The sequence below is a fragment of the Bombus impatiens genome, unplaced genomic scaffold (genome assembly GCF_000188095.3).
Source record: "Bombus impatiens unplaced genomic scaffold, BIMP_2.2 scf_0019, whole genome shotgun sequence".
NCBI classification, from domain to species: Eukaryota; Metazoa; Arthropoda; class Insecta; order Hymenoptera; family Apidae; genus Bombus; species Bombus impatiens.
Genome location: NT_176438.1, coordinates 1,138,090 through 1,156,681, shown reverse-complemented (window position 1 = coordinate 1,156,681; position 18,592 = coordinate 1,138,090). Strand labels below are relative to the sequence as shown.

The window sequence follows — 18,592 nt, the reverse complement described above, 5'->3', positions numbered from 1 at the left end:
CTGTTACTATAGTAGCAATTAAAATAACAATTATGTTCATATCAAAGTTTGTGTTTAATTACGAATCATTAACCTTCCGAAGCGAAATTCGAACTGTTGTTTCGATAATTGGAGTTGTAATGACTTGTAGATTTGTAGACAACTTCATTTGTGTAACCAGTTATGACAGATTAATTTTGCCTGTGTTCGAGTTCGAAGGAAACAGAATGAGTTATATGCTGTTTGTAAATAAAGCGTGGTGTAAATAGTGTGATCGTTAATTACAAAAAACACATATTTTATGTGAATTTGTTATGAGATATATGAAACATATCTACCCGATTAATATGAACAAAATTTTGATTTAAGAAAATTGATTGCTTATAACTTTTTTCCAATTAGTATAGGGAATCGGTAAATATGAAAATCGAAAGATTTTGGAAACGTCGATTTTTGCGAAAAAAGTTGAAATATACGTTAATTTGTGTATTCATAGTTTCTATTATTTTCGTTGCTCATCAGTTAGTTTACTTTAAAAAACTTAATCAAGTGATCGTAGGAAAATACATTAGTGGATCTGTACGAAAAACTAATTATATCGATGGTAAAATGAGTTCAAGATGGAATGAACCATTGCATTCAAAATTACTTCGCGATAAAAAAGGTCGAACTGTATCGTTACGTGGAACGCGTGATCAAGATATTTCAAAATACTTGCCAAATGTACGGGGGAAATTTGTTTGTTTTACTTCAAAAGACGAAATAGACTTTTTTAAAATTAATGATAACTACTGTGATTGTCCTTTGGATGGTAGTGATGAACCTGGTACCAATGCATGTAATAATGGTGCCTTTAATTGTGAACTTTCATCCTTGCAATTTATAGGTATACTTAATAATTTAAATTTCATTATATAATATTTATTTTTCTATTAATGACATTATGATTATTTTTGAACAAGTCCCAATAAAAATACCATCTTATAAAGTTAATGATGGATATTGTGATTGTTGCGATGGATCTGATGAATGGGCTGAAGTTAAATTATCACGCTTAAATAATGGTAACTATTTTTATTAAGAAAACTATATAAATTTAATTATTTAACGACAATTTGTTTCAGAATCTGGAAGTATAATTTACTATCGTACAAAATGTCCAAATAGATGCTAGGAAAATTCAAATTAATATCACAGAATATTTATTTTGTATGGATTATTATCTAAATTAATATCTCTATATTGTAGATAAAGCTTTACAGTGTATCAAAGTTATTTTCTAAACTTTTTTTGTAAAATTTATATATTACTTGTAATATTATATAATATTAAGGGTATGTTACTTAAGTTATTGAAAAGATATTTCAAAATTTAGTAAAAATTCTGTTTAGATGATGCATTAATAATATGTTACAAAATTTGTCATAAAACATATTTTATGTTCATATTAAGTTATCATATGAAAATAATATTTTAGCATTAATATATGATGCTAGATATATCATCAATATTTATTTTTATATTCACTATACATGCATAAATGTTGAATTAAAGAGCTAAATGCGATTTATAAAAAGAATTTGAATATAAATTATAATTAAAATTTTATATCATCTTGTTACAATTATGGATTTCCTTATTCAGTTGCTGTATGAACATACAATTTTTTAATTATACAGGGTGATTCCGGGTGGGTGATACAACAGGGCTGGTGATGATTCTATATGAAAAAATAAGCTGAAAATATAGAATAAAATTTTTTCATGCGATGCTTTCTTTCCGAGAAAATCGGATTTACTCGAATATATTTAAACTTGGCTAAGTATCGACTAGATATGAGCAAATCAACAGGAGGTTATTCTACACACGAAAATAAATTAAAAATAAAATAATGTAAAATTAAATTTTTCAATTTAAAACCTTATTTTCAAGAAAATAAAGTTTAAACATGTTCGGTTAAGAACCTGATCTTGTACAAGCACAAGATACATTTTCAAATCTATTTTTCTCTGAGATAAAGCTTCCTGCAGAAAGATTTGTTTTATATTTTCAACTTATATTCATATGCAGTTTAGCCTCCTATCAATTATTAATTCCTCTTCAGTCCGGTACTAGCCAAGTTTAAGCATACTTGTCAAATCTTCAAACTTGATTTTTTCAAAAACAGAGCATCATATGAAAAAAATTTATCCTACATTTTCGACTTATCTTTTCACGTAGAGTTATCTTCTACCAAGTTACACATCCCTCCAGCCTCTCCCTTATATGGTAATACAAAATTGATATTTTATACTTAATTCAAATAATTCTATCATATGCTCTACCATAAAAAAAATTTCTATGGAATGTGATACTGTATTTAAGAGGTTCATATATTTTCATATCACCTAATTAATGAAATCAAACATCAGAAATCATTATAGATATTTTCCATTTAATGTTATCACTATAAATGACGTTACTGTGTACATAATATTACTGTGTATAATTCCGAATAACTTTAAGAACATTAAAATGATTTTGTAAACTTCTTGTTTTATCTGTGAAATGTAAAGTCCGTTTTATAGGAATTCCTAAATTTCGTAAAATATTACAAAAATGGCTTTCTTCTTCACCAATCCATGGACGATGAGAATCTTGAACTTGATATGGTGTAACATGAACATTAACATCTATCCCTACAATAATATATATCAACGTTTAATATAAAGTTAACAAAGCATTTAATAAATATATTGTAAAGGCTTCAAGTTCAATAAATAGTATTACTTAATTTTGCAAAAGATTCTAATATGGATTTCTCCACAATCCATGTATCCTTAGAACCTGCATGTCCACCATCCAACCACCACATGCTTTCAATAAGACGTATAAAGTTATTAATTTCAATATCAGGATCTAATTTATTTTGGTAATAATGAAACTCATGGAGTAATTGATTTAAAACAATACAACCTTTGCTAAAGCCAACTAATGTTAGTTTTGCTTTCTCAATATTCAAGTGAGTAAATTCCTAAACATCAAATATATTTGTATTAATTAAAAATCATAAATTTACAGTTCATAATTTATAGTATGTATACCTTGTCTGTATTATATGTATTAATTCTATTTACAGAAAATTTAAGTAATTCTTGTAAATGTTTTAAAGCATTATGTGTTGGACAAAATAATGGTATACCATATTCTTTTGATGGTACAAAGTTATCAAAATAACTTAACGTTTCTAATACCCTAAAACAATATTGCAGCTAATAATAATAAAAATCAAATATATCATTTTTAACATAGCTTATAAATATCACCTAGATGGTCGAATTAAAAACACATGTTTTTTAGGAAAGCTAATAGTAAGTATCTTGGCTGTATTTTCTAAACTCCATTCTATATACGTTTTGCTACCTGCATGTTTCATGTTTTCTTGAGTGTCCTATAATAAAAATGTGTTCATATAAATATTTATACACTGTACTATATTATTGTTTAATAGAGCTATTTAATTTAGTTATGCAAAGCATTTTATGTACCTGAATATCACCTCCAAAATATAAAAGAACATCCTGACTTGATGGTAATATCGGACTTGAATAAATTATATCATCAAATCGACCGGCAATTCCGGGAACATTTTTCCAAATCCAAATTTTAGATGACATAATGTTCCGAGATGATTTTATACAATAAGGTTAGAATAAAAGTAAGTATAATAAATTACATTATTATATTTATCCAATTTGTGAATATAACAAATTACATTATGATATTCTCCTAATTTGTGAATATAACAAATTACATTATCGCAAAATTATTTTATAATTCCTTCGCAATTATACACACTTGTTTAATGCTAATGTCTACTACATAATAATACGAATATTAGTGCTAAAGAACGGCGGATTTGTTAAATGGCTGCAATATTGTAGTTTTACTTGAATTTATATTTATATTTTATATTTTTTCAACAATTTAGTACTTCAATGTAGCTGTTCCTGTTGAATAAAATTGACGTATTGAATAAAATTGACATATACGTAAGACGTGGAATATGACCAAATTTACTTAAGGATTCTATAAATTTTTGTGATGCCAAACCATATGATCTTTATGTTGCAATAACAAAACGATATGCATTTAAATTTTTATATAAAATGGAGTTAATATAATTATTTTGAGTATAAAACATATGTATACAAATTATGTACAATTTTAAAAGTACCATTTTGAATTTGAGTTTCGTCGTGAATAAAGTCCAACAATTATTACGTAAGATATTACAAAAATAGAGAACGTCGATTTCAAATTTTATTACGTTTGCAGTAAATGTTAAATATTTTAATATTATTTAAATAATCAAAATTATGTGCCTTTAAATTGTATGACATAACCCAAATCTATACGTATCCTTTTCAGTTTTAAAAAGATATAAATCAAAGCTAGTCATGCACTGTGATTCAAACTTTACAACGGTGTGGGATCCTCTTCAAATATTTAATTATACACATTATAAGTACGCTGTTGTTATACTGAACAGTCCACTTTATTGGAAAGATAATACTTTACTTCAAATTTGGAAAAGAGGTATGTTTTCTGTGCTTAAAACTAGTTGAATAACAAATAAAGAAGATTACATATATTTGGCAATCTTTGTTAAAAATAATTCATTCAGAAGTGTATGCTATTCAGCTCAGGTTAATGTTACTGTTGATGGTGGAACGTACAGATGGCTACATTATTTAGAAGAGCAAGGTATTGATTTATTAAATGAAGATAATACTGAATATGTACCAAATTTAATTACTGGTGATATGGATAGTTGCTCTCCTTTAATTCTTGAAAAACTAAAGAGTATGGGCTCGATGATTATTAAAACACCTGATCAAGATCACACAGACTATACGAAAGCTTTGCTTCAATTGGGACAATATGCTAAAAAAGAAGATATAGAGGTAATGTAGAATATTTTATAAGATTTGTTGAGTGAATTATACTCAATAATGAGACGATTACTGTTTACAGTTAAATGGAATATACGTGTTTGCAGACACTTCAGGGAGATTTGATCATATCATGGGAAATATTAATACACTTTATAGAAGCGATAAGATTATTGAACATGTACAAGTAATTATTACTTGTTTAATTGTAACTTAGATTTATTTTAAGATATTTTCATTTATTAAATTTTATGTATTTTTTAGGTGATTCAAATTGCAAACAATTCATTGACATGGGTTTTAAGACCGGGTCTTCATAGTATAATCATTCCTAAAATTTTGGTAGAAAACAATAGCTGGTGTGGACTGTTACCAATTGGTGCACCTGTTAACAGTATAATAACAACTGGTTTGAAATGGAATTTAAGTATGTATTGATCAATTTAATGAAAGTGATATGTTTGAATCGGTTCAGTATTATAGAAAAAAAATGTGTTTCATCTCTTAGACAATGCAACATTACAATTTGGGAGTCTTGTGAGTTCTTCAAATACATATGACAATTGCTCTGAAGTAACTATAAATACAGATTCACCTGTGATATGGACTATGGGTATAGAACCACTTCAAAAGAATACAAGTAATTATGAAATATCACAAAATACTTGATGGCATTCTGTGTTAATCGTTTTTCAATATTTTCTGTACATTTGAAAATATGTGTTATAGAATTAATAATATTTATAATACTATAATATAATAATATGTACTTGAACATTTTCTAAAGTTGCTGTATATGCAACTGATGAATTTCATTATAATAGAAAAAGCTAGACAAATTTCTCTGAATTCAAATTGACAAAAATATCAAAGTAGATATTTCTTTATTTGTTCAGCATAATTTATATTTATAAGCTTATAAGGTTTATGGAAAGTTAGATATTTTTTATATAAAGTTATAAAGGTTCAAGAACAATATTTCAAAATTTTGAAACTTTAGGTCTTACTAAAACGTTTTATTTTTTATTATACGATTTTAAAAATATGTTATGCTTATTGTTTAAATAACATGTAAAAGAAATGTATATACTAGATATATTATTAGACTCTTTGTTAATAACACAAGTGGTACATTTGTTCTTTTCAACCATAATAATATATGATTGAAAAGTAGAAAATTTATAAGGTGACAAGTAAACTTTTTAAGTTTATAATTTAATGCTGGTGTTTATTACCATGACAAAATTTGCAAAGGCAATTTATAATTTTAATAATTTTTATTTTGATATATTGTTGATATTAAACATATAAATATGTTTGATCATTTTTTAATTTATATGTACTTAATAAAAGCTAAAATTTCATTAAGATAATACGCTATAACTCTTTGGTATATTATTTATTTAATAATAATTGGCATAAGTAATTGTGTACATATAAAAAAAGATGAAAATTCAAATTTACTACAATAGTTTCTTTTCCATTTGAAAATTCTATTTAAAAGCTGAATTTTTTATATGACATAAAATAGAATTGTATTTAAGAATTGTACTTAAGAAAATTATTTGTATAACTGTTATAAAAGATTATTTCAAAGCATTAAATAATTTGTAGTAATCTTCAATCCAGGTAAATTTTCGAAAAAGACAAAGAGACGGAATGTTTATATATAAAACCAAATTCCATTGACTATAAATCATGAAATTCAAAACTAGTATTTTCTATATTCCCCTAAATTTCACACTTTAAGTTATTAGTAACAGTAAACTATATTTTTGGATTAATACATAATGAAAATTGACATATTCTTTAAATGTTTCCTATGTTTAATCTTAGTCTTTTCTTTCGAGGTTATATAACAATTAGGAATATACATATGTATATAATTTGTATATAATATGTGTATTGTATATGATCTATGGTGATTAGACATGTGATCGATGATTAGTTAGTCAAAATAATATTAATAAGTACCGGTCAATGGAGTGTTTCTCAATTAAATCAAGCATATAACGATAATAATGTGGTGTAAAAAGAAAAATTGAAAAATTAATGTTATAAAGGTCGGAAAATTATTAACTGTTTATGTATATGTATGTACGCACATGAACAAAAATGATAATTAGTTGTCTTTATTTTGTTTAAAAAATGACATTGTACTATTGCACATATTAAGATGTAACTAAGTAAATAATGTCAATTCAAAATATGTATTTATTTATATTTATTGTATATAACACACCAATTATAGACTATGGATTTTGTAATTAAAAAATATCAATACATAAAAATCTCGAATTTTATCATTATCATTTTATAATTTTTAATTCCATACAAATTGGATAGAAAAGACACTTAATATGTATGACGTTTTGCATGTATCTAAACTGTTTATGATTTGAAAAAACGACGTGACTGGAATATTTTAAATATAGATAAGTATTTAATCATCGGAATAGTTAAAAAATTCAATTATGGCATGATTATTTTCTAAATACTTATATTCACAACCCTATGTGTATAATATCCTGCATATTACAGTTGATAGTCCAATTTCATAGCTCTGTATAAAATTGTACATACGTATTTACTTTGGAAGAAAACAATCTTTATATACAGTTAATTAATCACAAAAGCAATCGTAGGAGCCCTTCATTTCTGATTTATAATCTCCTTATAAAAGTCTTGTTTCTTATTTCAAATTGTTGAGCTCGATGTTCACGATTTATTTGAGCATCATATGTATCTAATTTGAAACTCGTTACTTCAACTGATTTGCTCAATGAAATCCCCAATGAAGTCCTTGACCGAGTCAATGGTTTCCGTAGAATCAATCAATTTGTCCTTTTAGTAGTGTCACCGTTCTTCCGTTGCACTCATAACGCGTTGCATTTAATAGAAAGATATACCACTATCAGTTTTAACAATAATCTAGACGAACGTATGGTAACGATATAGAATTCCCTTCAAATTTTATATCTTCCACTTTTTTATTTCCCAAAAACCATCACAAATAATTTACTTTTCAGATATTTCAATTTGATGACACGTAATAGATACTAAGAGCTGTAGTTAAAGAGTAACGAACAATTTTGCTTATTATTATCAACTTTACTGTAAATCTTTATACTGGGTATATGTCTGCGCGCGCGCGCGTACGTGACAAATCTTTATACATATAAAACTGTCTAGAATGTGTCTATCATACTCAAAGATAGCTGATAATAACATGTATACTAGCAGTCATAGTTTATAATCTTCATTATTATTTAAAGTTATAATAATATAATACAATTATATTACAACTGTCAATATAATAATAATAATAATATAAAAATCGATGTATAATTTGATTTTATCTACATACTTACATTGTAAAATCAGCACGCACGTGCAGACGCGATTAGTCGAAGCGGGGGAAGTAAACCACTAAAATACGGACTTACGTGTGCACACACACACACACACACATACATACATGTCACAACGATCAGCTGTAGCGATGTTTACATTTGTTGGCATCCTCGACGACGGTGTACCGCATGGTGGGGTCGCGGCCACTGGCCAGTTTCTTGCGGTCTTTCGAACGGTTGGTATCGTTTTCGTCGTAGTTTTCTTAATCTAATTACTAATCATCACTGTTAATCGTTCGCGTGTTTACGGTGAAAGTTTCACAAGGATATAAAGTGTGGCGTGGTGGATGTGTCAAATGTGTTATCATTGGTCTAATAATCGAAAGAAATCGGTAAGTTGTTGAGATCGTTTTTGAGATATCTGAAAATATTTGACGTAAAGTTCATCGTGTAACTAATTGTAAGTACATATATACATTTATTTCAAATGGTTCACTGATATTACATACTGTACCATGCGTACTACACCATTACTGATTGAAATACGAAATATTATAAAGACGAGCAGCAAGGGTTCGTTGGTATACATATACATACATATATGCACATGTTTGAATGTATTCTATCTATCATTCGAATTATCGAATATACATATTGTGTGTTACGTAGTCGTAGTACTAGTCGGTGCAGTCGGTTTTTCGTTACGCGATATCGCGTGGCAGTGCTGCTGCTGCGCTGTTTCGCGGTTTTCGAAACACAAGATATGTGCATCGAACTCTTTACCGTTATCTCATCGCGTGCATTTTCGCATGGCTAACAATCATCGGCAATAATTCCTTGAAAGTACTTAATCTCCACGGACACCACTATGTGAGCGTTGTTTAATTGGACCTTGGTGATCTTCTATCTTAGGCTACGCGCATATTTTCCATCGATGGTAACTTTTCAATTAGCTTTCGGTCAAGGTGAACCGCGCCGCAAACAATTGTGTTCGATTCTTCCGTGACGTTTTGCGTGCTTTAACAAGAGTAGTGCCGTTTGGCCCGAGTACTGTGCCTTGCTACCAAAATGGTGTCAGACACCGAGTGTAAATAACCTTATGAACGTAAGAATAGACGTACGAGACGAATTGGGTTTATATATCTGTTGCGCCGAAGCCGAAGAAAGCGTTCTTGTGTGTATTAGACTCAGGGGAATAGTTGGTACGCGTTTTGGCAACCGTTCTTACTAGATTTCGCACAGATGTATCGAAAGAAATTTCTGACACGGTTACCTAGATTTTCGAAACGCCAATAATTAATTCATAATAGGTGGTAACGAAAATAATTCTGTTTTAAACATACGTTTCTTATTTAATTTTGAATTATTATTTAAATTTTAAATTTGAATTTTTGCTGAATTACAAATGATTAAGTACTTTGTGGAAATTTTAGAAACTTTTAAATCTATAACGTGCGTTAACGTACTAACGTTTTAAAGAAACATTTATATATTCATTTTAGACGAATAATTAATATGCGTTGCGTAAGGTATCAGAGACGTAAATACGGGTCCATAAATTTCAATCTTTTAAGTTATTTTAAACGCAGGAGATAATTTTAACAAATTATTATCAGGAATTTGAACGTTACTGCGTCGCGTAGGCTTATATTGGATATTTGCGTTAAGAGATTATTAACATTCTCAGCTTTTTGAAAAATCATATCGGTAAGAATGTGTTTCATATAACGCTCACGCGAATTAAATTTTAATGTATGCGTTATATTATATGTAGGCATGGAAACGATTAATATATTATTTAAAATCATTAAGAAATTTCTATTACTTCGTACATTTATAAGATATGACGTTATTTATATTAAATCTTATACTTGTAGGTATATATATATATATTTAGGAGTCATAGTCAAAGTGAGCGTAAATTAAAAAATATTAGATAATATAAATAGTTTCTTAATATTAATATTTAATTAATTATTCATAGATACGACTGAGTAGAAATAATATTATCAGAATATGATCTGCTACAATCAAATAAATTCATATTATTTTAACAACTTCATTACTTAAAATATAATTCTTAAATAAACGAAATATGCTTCAGAATCAAATTCTAGGATTGAAAGCGCATACGGAGTTAAATAGTGATAAAAGTAAAATATTAGAGAAGTTCGTATAGCGTGATATAAGAAATTTTAACTCTTGTCGATGCCGATATTGACGATACAGTTAACCATAAACTATAGTATATTTCTAAAATGAAACAAGAGTGATCAAAGGGTTAAAACACAGTTTATACCTAAACACTCTTATTTTATAGTTATACAGTACATATACATTATATATATGTAAAAGTTACAAGATACTTGGTAAAAGATTAATATACAACATGAATACTAACCTTGTTTCATATAGAAATTAAATGAAATCGAATAAAATATACAATGTTTTTGGGATATATATATAAAAATGAAGTAAACTACACAGTTTTCTTTGTTCTTTTTTCTCTACTCTCGCCGTCGCATCGCTCTCTTCACACAGCTCTCTAGTCGACTAATCTGTTCACATTTCGTACCCGCTCATGCTCGTAACTTATAACACATAGTGTCATCTCCTTCATGGCAACCTCTAATAACAAAATTCTCTAGGAGTATACTAAAATGATATTCTTCCAACAAGTCTCATAACAGTGCTAATGAAATTTCACAATGTTTCGTCTAACGTACACGTAATATGTAAATTTGTAAAGGGTGTCTACAGGTGTTGGAATATTTTCACGAGGTTATGTACATGATATGTATATGTATGAGAATATTCTATTGCAGGTGTTGAAATACTTTTTGAGCCACTGTGTATTACTATCGAAGAGTTACGCGAGATGTGTCGTCGTGTGTAGCCATTCGCGACAACGAACGAGAACATTGTACGAACATGCAAATGAATTGCAGACGGTGTTTGCGTGTAGTTGAAGTACGAAATCTATGCGTACAAAGTTAGAACGATCGTACGAGTATTTGCGCGCGCACACGTTCGCGGCCAGCTGTGTGAGAACAAAACTTGGCGCCGTTGTCTTGCATCAGCGATGCTAAAGTAATAAGGCGGTCGTGAATGTCAACATCGTCTAGACAGGCGGTAGAATCTTTTGGCAGGTGGAAAGAGCGGAAAATCTAGGAGCGTCTGACTGCAAAACGTTTTTACTAGTCGTATTCCCTTCTTCTTCATCCTTCCTTTTTTAATTAGACATAGAGTCCGCTGTTAATTCACCACCGTCTGCGTCGCGTTGCGTCGCAGAAAACACTGAGATATAAATAAAGCGGATAATATCGATTTTTCCAGGCATAGGGGAATAAAACCGAAGGGTGACCGTCGCAGGAATTGCAATCGATACCATTATCGTGTCAATCATCTGTTCCATCCTTTTTTACCTGTTAATAATCGTACAAGATTTTCACGCGAATTACATTTTCTGAATACTTACCATAGGATACTGTCATAAATCATAAACATATTATACTTACTATCTCTCAAAAGTATCCCAACAGCTGCTCATTTTTGGCAATATGTAACTTAATGACGGAATAAAAAATTATGTATTGATAAATATGTAATGATTACGCTCTGTATTATTATTTTACTATTATGCCATGATGAAATTAGGTTTAAGTAAGTAATAGATATGTAATGACATTTGCGAGAATAAATCAAAAGATTCAATGACAGTGTGTAATATGAGCTTGGTATTAAAAATAACGTTTGATAATAAACCATTAAATATTCCGGCTTATTAATATAATGTAATGTACTTTGCTAACATCTATCAAGTATCTTTTTTCAATGAATATTTTCCGATTTATATATCTATGAGGACACATTCAATTTTATTTTAAACTTTATTTAATATATATATATACATAACTGTAATAATTGTGGCTTACTATAGAACTAATGAAGTTTCAAATTACTTTATTCAAACTTCTATAGTATTGCATATATATTTATAAAAGATTCCTACGGATATTCAAATCCTTTCGTGATCCACTGTACATAATGTATGGGTGAATGAGAATAAGTCTCTCGTTGTCGATTAATCAAACTCCGTTCGATACTGCGGAACTCGGCGGATGAAATCCTGTAATTTTCATGATAATCATAGACTTGGACAACTTTGATGTTGCGGATAAGATGAAACGAAGGAAACAGAGAAAATGTTGTCTGGAGAAAGTGAAGTTTAAATTGTAAAGAAAGAGCATATTTTAATAATTAGCGTTTCTTTTCGATATATGTACGTTCTGCAGGAATTTGATAAATTTTGTTTATCAAGAGATCGAAACTGATAAGGGAGACGTTTCGTTAAAAATATGATGTTTTAATAAATACCGAGTCATTTATCACTGTTTTAAATGTTGTTATATCACAAAAAAGTTAATTTCCTTCCTCTCGAACAATTTTTTCCATTCACAACGATTAATCTTCTTCTTTATTTAATTGAAATAGAACACAATTGTCATAATATGTATTCATAAACGTTTCGTATAAAACAGTTAATGATATATGTTTCGTGTAACACGCATAACATTATTATTCGTAAAATGTGTGTATCTACAAGTGCTGGAATACTTTCGCGTGACTGAGCAAGTAATAGATGATTTATGATAAAATACATAGAAACAAAAAACAGCGAGAAGCATTACCTTTGTACTATCAGCACATGTCATAATATTTATGTTCATCGTTGATGAGGTTAGGTTGGGGTTAGATATTTATATCTATAGATTTCTGAGTGTATAATTTTTAGTTTACGATAAATATTGCTTAAATGAATTTATCGATTTCAATTTATTCGTTTCATAAGAATCATAAAGATATTGTTTGAATGTTCACGTTCAATATAGAATATTCCGTGATACCTAAAATGCATCGTCGGACGAACTTGATAATACCACGGGCGAGTTGATAACACGCGAGACACGATTTCCAGATTGAAGTTGGTTCGTTTGCGTAGTTAGTAGTTTCACCGTTCGACATTTCGATTTGAAATTACCGGAATGTGGACTATCCAATAAACGCGGTCTTCAACTCGATTGCAAATAGTTAAAGACGGTCGTTGCATATTTTCCATACCTTGCATCAATAAGCAACACTTCTCGTCTTGTTTCCTGTTTCTCGTGAGACGATTGCTATGCACGAACGCCTTTATGCGAAGCATATTTTTTTTATTCCTTAATCGTTTCTCGCATAATACACTAGAGCACAAATGCAAATGCGATGGGGAAAAACGTTACGTGGTATCGATAGTCGGTCACTTGAAATATCATTAATAATTAATGTATTTCAATTTTATTGTATAATAAACATACGTAGTGAAATTTTCTCAGTATCTCGCGATATCTTAACTGTACTTTATGAAACCGAACACAACCAATCAAATGAATGTTATAAAGAGAAGTTAAGGATACGAAGTTGTGTAACAACTTTTCAACAGATAATTTCTTTTATGGAATTCACCTGTCCGGAATATGCAGTCAGTCACAAAACTCTATCTACGTCCTATAAGTATAAAATATTATGATAGGAACATCAACTCTACGAATTTTTTGGACATGTTAAGAGATATGTATGTATATTGTTAAAATGATCAAACACAATTTATTCTCTTTCATCTTTATTAAGGGAATGGGAGTAAAAAGATATAAAATACGATATTGTAAAAATTACATACATTTGTGATACGTTGGTGAAATCTTAAAAACAATGGGCTTAATTAGATAATTATATTAATATCTTGTAATTTATGCCGCTATCGAATTTTACTAGAGTACCGGAAATCTAATAATTAAACTGTAGATATTTATGTAAATTTATATTTTTATAAACACTACTGAAAGATAAAAACTAAGAGGTTAAGCGGCATTTTATCCGTGTAAGATATTATACATGTACAGGATATTCCGCATAAAGTGGACAAGCGACTAGTTGATGATCAATACGTACAAAAATAAGCCTAAAATGTAGGATAAAATATTTCATTTAAGGCTTTCTTATGAAATATATTACGACAAAATAATGTTTTTTGTGCATTGTGTAACATTCCTAATCCCTTTCACATTCACAAACGCAAGGTCTTACAAATTTATTTTTATGCAAATCATAGCAGTTCTAATAAAAAGGCACACACGAGTTATCTCGTCCAAAGCCTCGCATGAACATTGAGACATTTTCAGACAACGCGAGGTATTTCGTCCTCCAATGCGAATTTTATTCTACATTTCATTTTCACACGTAGAATCGCCGCCTTGTCCGTATACGCTTGATACCCTATATGTATTTGTATATTTATATATAATCTTTGGTTACGTATTACAGTAGCCGTACATAGTACAGTAGCACTCGGTATAATGTATGTACATATATATGATTTATGTTTTACAACTTAATATCGTATATGTAATTACAACTTATAAATTAGCTAACTGAACGCGTGCTCTTCGCATTGTACGCGGAAACTTGTTGCAACGGAAAACATTCTTTTATTCCATTGCTTCGTGCACGTACGATGTACACCGTGCGCGACCACCAGGTGGCGCCAATATATCACAATCTACGAATATTAACGATTACATATACAACAACGATAAGGAGTATTGCATTTTAGATATTTTATATAATCTTGCATGTGTATTTAAATTTTAAACAATAGACAGTAAAAATAGATTACATGAATATCTTTATACTATAGATACGTAGAATGTCAATAGGCGAGGACGTTGCTTTATCTTGCATGACATCGAATAGAAAATTTAGTTCTGATAAAAAACTCGTTTCGTTCGCGTGCTCGTTACGTTTCGCTTTTCTTACTCTCATAAAATTTTACCCACACGCGATTCGGTCTATGTCATGGTTAATACTGTATCACTGGATTTCTTCAATAACTGTTTAGTAATTCTAGGTTTCTATGGATGGCTGCATTTGTGACGCATCAGACAACGTCAAGCATTAATTTGACAACAAGTTTGGTTTGGAATCTTTATTGAATCTATATTAGAATCTAGAATTTTCAAATTTGAATTACTGACTTCGCACTGACTTCAGGATAGTTTTATAGATATTTAATTTGTCGTATAGTGATAATTAAGATTTCATACTAATTAACCAGTAAATTTTACGTAGTTTGATATGCAGCTCTCCCCTCTTGGTTTTTATGTGCTCTTCCCATTACATTAACCTTCTGTTCAAATGCATTCCAAGGTACATACCGGACTCTACAAATGGCAAAAGTTGGTCATACAACTTGACACTGGGACAGTTCCCTTCTCTTCTAGCAAAAGTGATATGCACAGAGTTTGTTTCATTGGCTTATATTTGCCACGTATTCAGTCAGCCTTGTGTATGTCTCTAATTCCTTTCTCAAACATTTTAGATGCTACCTTGGGATCTAGATTAATTGCGAGTATCGCTATATCATTGGCGATCGTAGCTACCGTGATATTTCTTCGCATAGAAATTCGCGTGTACAACGTGTACAATGTACAATATACAACATTGACCCAAATAACCTCGTGGCACTTCAGATATGATGGGATAGGATTTCGATAGCTTATGGTCATGTTCGTGACATATGTAAAATCGTCTATTGCTTAAATGCGATTTCAAAAGTAAAAAGTACTAGAAAGTATTAGAATTATTTAAATTTTCTAAACAGGGATGGCAGACTTTGAGACGGAAACTTGTATATTTAGGACGACTGTTCGGCGGTACGTCTTTTCCTCTAGCGCGTTTGAGGTTACTCATTGATTTGTTCAACCGGTAAGTGATTATTTTTAAAACCGAACATATGGATAATAAATCGTCAAATAAAATTACATTACGAAAAAGCTCGCATCAAAAAATCCAATCATCTCAACGACGCATTACCCAGATATTTATTGTTTAATAATATTAGATTGTCCGAAAAGTTTCTTTCGTTTTACAAGGAAATAATAAATGCACAACATTTTTTGTTTTATATTATTTTATTGAATTATACAGGGTTTTATTAAAAATTGTTTTTTTAATTTTTTTTTTAATTTTTCTATCGAGACAACCATCTACAGTGAGATCCGTTATAACGTACCCTACGCGTACCGAGCGAAAATTCAAAGTCGATTTTCTCGAAAATAAAGCCTCAAACGAAAAATTTTTATTCTATATTTTCGACTTCTTTTTTCGCGTAGAATCACCCCCTTTCCGCTTGTGCCACCAGTTACTAACCACCTTGCATATGATCAGAACATGTTCCATTGGAACAAAATGTTGTGTATTTATTATTTTCTTATAAAACGAAAGAAACTTTTGGCACAACCTAATATATATAGATAATACCTGGCGATCTTAAAAATGAAGATGTTGTAGGCATAGGTATAACGATAAATCAAATACGAATACCTGTGATGTGAGAATGTTTACGTAATTTGGTAAATTGTATAAAATGTTATGTTATGATGACAAGTTAAACGGTTCCTAATAAATAAAAATATCTGCTTCTCTCAACAAAGGAAAAGATACAAAGGGGATTCGCCGCTTCGTTAGTCACGAAATCCTATATACACTCTGGAGGCTGAACTTTATATTTACATATATTCGGCTTGTCCAAAAGTACTGGAAAACGCAACATTGTCAAAAGATCGTATCGTACTTAAGTACACGTCAGCATGAAGTGACTTTGAACTTACTCGGTATCTATATCTACATATAGTGTGTGCATATAAAATGTGTGTGTGTATCTGAGCTAATCTTAAAAAGCATTGCTCATGATGTCGAATAAGGTTTAACTGTACGAAAGATTTCTTGCCTTATACTGCCCAAAACCGTTAAAGACATATACATGCATGTATGTATTAGAACGATGCGTATGGAAGAATTGTTGAGCATGCGAAGTTTAGAAAAGGTCCGCGACACCATACTTGTATGTAGATGTCTCTAGAAGATAGTCCACGGTAAGCGTTTTTATGTTATAGTTTCGTTGATTGTTCGATTTCGATGTGGTTTTTTTCATTGTTTCGAGTAGTTCTTTGGGAGTATACCTTTAAAGTATAAAGCACCAGGATATGACCATAGGCAAGGGGGTTGAATAGGAGTCAAAAATACGAAACACAGTTTACGGATATTCGCAACGCAACACGCAACAGCGACCTTGTTAGCTGCGATCGTATTTTGTTTATAATCACTGCCACGATATATGTATATAACGAGGCAATACGATCCCTCCTCCGAGCAATGTCTTTCTCTTTTCGACGTGTGGCCGAAGTCAGAAGTCAGAAGCTTTACGATTCACGAGTCTCGACTTCGCTGCATGCGTCTGTGTGGTAATCGGTGTTGTTCCACGGACCGATAGAAATTTACGAAATAGTTAACCGTATTATTACAAGAAAAAAGAAAAGTATGTATGTATATGTGTGAGGTCTTGGGTAAAGACCGGATCAGCATATTTCCAGAAGGAATTAAACAAATATTAAGTATTAAATTGATAAAAGTTTGGGAACGAAGTTACATCAGAAATTACGAAAATTCTGATTTCGATTCAAAAAAATCGGAAAAAATTAATACGATATTATGGTTATCTATGTTTTTTTGAATTCTTGGATGGTATAACAAGTATACGTAAATTTTTATGGAATTTTATTTTCTATTTCTTTGTATAGCAACTTGTATTATTATTCTCTCGAAAACGAAACCTCGGATAAACAAACGTTATATTAAAATTTTCTACTCATTTCTCCACAGAAAATTATCTCCTTTCCGGTTGTATGAACAACAACTTTCACTTCACCCTATATTTTGCTATTTCTTTCGTTGGTATATTATCGACCGTTTCTAGTACTTATCCATTTGTGATAATTTGTGTAGCTTTAATCCTTACTATGGTATATTATACAACATCGGAGCCAATAGAAAAGATTTCTTCTAAACAAAAATTTTTGTCGTCATAGAAAAACTCGATTGAATTAAAAACGATGTAGAGTCTAGAAGCAAGTTAAAAATTGTCCATCGTAAATGTTTATACTTGAAAATTCAGGTGGTCTACACAGTTTAGTTGCTCGTTGAACAGGCTTTTTCCTTGAAAACTCTGAAACTTTTAGCTGGTTTTGCACCATATAGAAAGAAAAGAGGCCAGACGTTGCGTTGTTTCCAAGTAGGTTGCAAGTTTATGGCACGTTGCTGTTTCGCACGTACACGTCAGATTAATGTACTCGCACACAATGGGGGATATCTAAATATACTCTGTGAAAATATTTTTTGGAGGCAGAACTCGGACACGCTGCATAAGAAGTATATTTTCCTTTACGTTTC

At 30.1% G+C, this 18,592-nt stretch overlaps 3 protein-coding genes and 2 long non-coding RNA genes across 9 annotated transcripts in view; 2 read left to right on the top strand and 3 right to left on the bottom strand.

Annotated features, from left to right (window-relative positions):
* The first annotated feature begins 30 nt into the window (after positions 1 to 30).
* On the top strand, positions 31 to 5,618 carry LOC100748794 (thiamin pyrophosphokinase 1). 2 transcript variants are annotated; one of them, XM_033319142.1, is made up of 7 exons: positions 31 to 865; positions 942 to 1,043; positions 4,390 to 4,557; positions 4,663 to 4,925; positions 4,996 to 5,100; positions 5,178 to 5,340; positions 5,422 to 5,618. In XM_033319142.1, exons 1-7 carry the CDS (start codon positions 400 to 402, stop codon positions 5,580 to 5,582), a joined length of 1,428 nt encoding a protein of 475 aa, XP_033175033.1. In that variant the 5' UTR covers positions 31 to 399; the 3' UTR covers positions 5,583 to 5,618. The 2 variants fall into 2 exon arrangements, with proteins under 2 accessions (XP_033175033.1, XP_012236655.1); XM_012381232.3 differs by lacking the exons at positions 31 to 865; positions 942 to 1,043 and adding an exon at positions 4,105 to 4,242.
* On the bottom strand, positions 2,394 to 4,442 carry LOC100748908 (UPF0565 protein C2orf69 homolog). Of its 4 annotated transcripts, none has more exons than XM_003484660.4 (6): positions 4,344 to 4,442; positions 3,507 to 3,641; positions 3,285 to 3,409; positions 3,063 to 3,213; positions 2,749 to 2,992; positions 2,394 to 2,657 (listed from the first exon to the last, which is right to left on the bottom strand). In XM_003484660.4, exons 1-6 carry the CDS (start codon positions 4,359 to 4,361, stop codon positions 2,455 to 2,457), a joined length of 876 nt encoding a protein of 291 aa, XP_003484708.2. In that variant the 5' UTR covers positions 4,362 to 4,442; the 3' UTR covers positions 2,394 to 2,454. The 4 variants fall into 4 exon arrangements, with proteins under 4 accessions (XP_003484708.2, XP_012236679.1, XP_012236686.1 ...); XM_012381256.2 differs by lacking the exon at positions 4,344 to 4,442 and adding an exon at positions 4,196 to 4,214; XM_012381263.2 differs by lacking the exon at positions 4,344 to 4,442 and adding an exon at positions 3,817 to 3,965.
* A 1,441-nt stretch (positions 5,619 to 7,059) lies between the features above and the next one.
* Positions 7,060 to 8,370, bottom strand: LOC117151310. The gene is made up of 2 exons (XR_004461126.1): positions 8,285 to 8,370; positions 7,060 to 7,844 (listed from the first exon to the last, which is right to left on the bottom strand). It is a non-coding gene; the product is annotated as an uncharacterized LOC117151310 (long non-coding RNA).
* A 109-nt stretch (positions 8,371 to 8,479) lies between these two features.
* Positions 8,480 to 18,592, top strand: part of LOC100741925 (V-type proton ATPase 116 kDa subunit a) — a 53,142-nt gene continuing 43,029 nt past the window's right edge. The window contains exon 1 of the mRNA XM_012381194.2: positions 8,480 to 8,658. The gene's annotated coding sequence lies outside the window, so the exon portion shown is untranslated. The remainder of the gene's footprint in view (positions 8,659 to 18,592) is intronic.
* On the bottom strand, positions 10,306 to 11,317 carry LOC117151309. Its single transcript, XR_004461125.1, has 2 exons — positions 10,668 to 11,317; positions 10,306 to 10,519 (listed from the first exon to the last, which is right to left on the bottom strand). It is a non-coding gene; the product is annotated as an uncharacterized LOC117151309 (long non-coding RNA).

What these genes read in the sequence shown, in the direction of transcription:
- LOC100748908 (XM_003484660.4), bottom strand. An exon ending in TTTTTAATTCGACCATCTAG is followed by an intron (nt 3,214 to 3,284) that starts GTGATATTTATA and finishes ATATTGTTTTAG; the next exon opens with GGTATTAGAAACGTTAAGTT. An exon ending in AGAATCTTTTGCAAAATTAA is followed by an intron (nt 2,658 to 2,748) that starts GTAATACTATTT and finishes ATATTATTGTAG; the next exon opens with GGATAGATGTTAATGTTCAT.
- LOC100748794 (XM_033319142.1), top strand. Translation starts at nt 400, where the DNA reads ATGAAAATCGAAAGATTTTGGAAACGTCGATTTTTGCGAAAAAAGTTG. An exon ending in CTAAAAAAGAAGATATAGAG is followed by an intron (nt 4,926 to 4,995) that starts GTAATGTAGAAT and finishes TACTGTTTACAG; the next exon opens with TTAAATGGAATATACGTGTT. An exon ending in TGGTTTGAAATGGAATTTAA is followed by an intron (nt 5,341 to 5,421) that starts GTATGTATTGAT and finishes TTCATCTCTTAG; the next exon opens with ACAATGCAACATTACAATTT.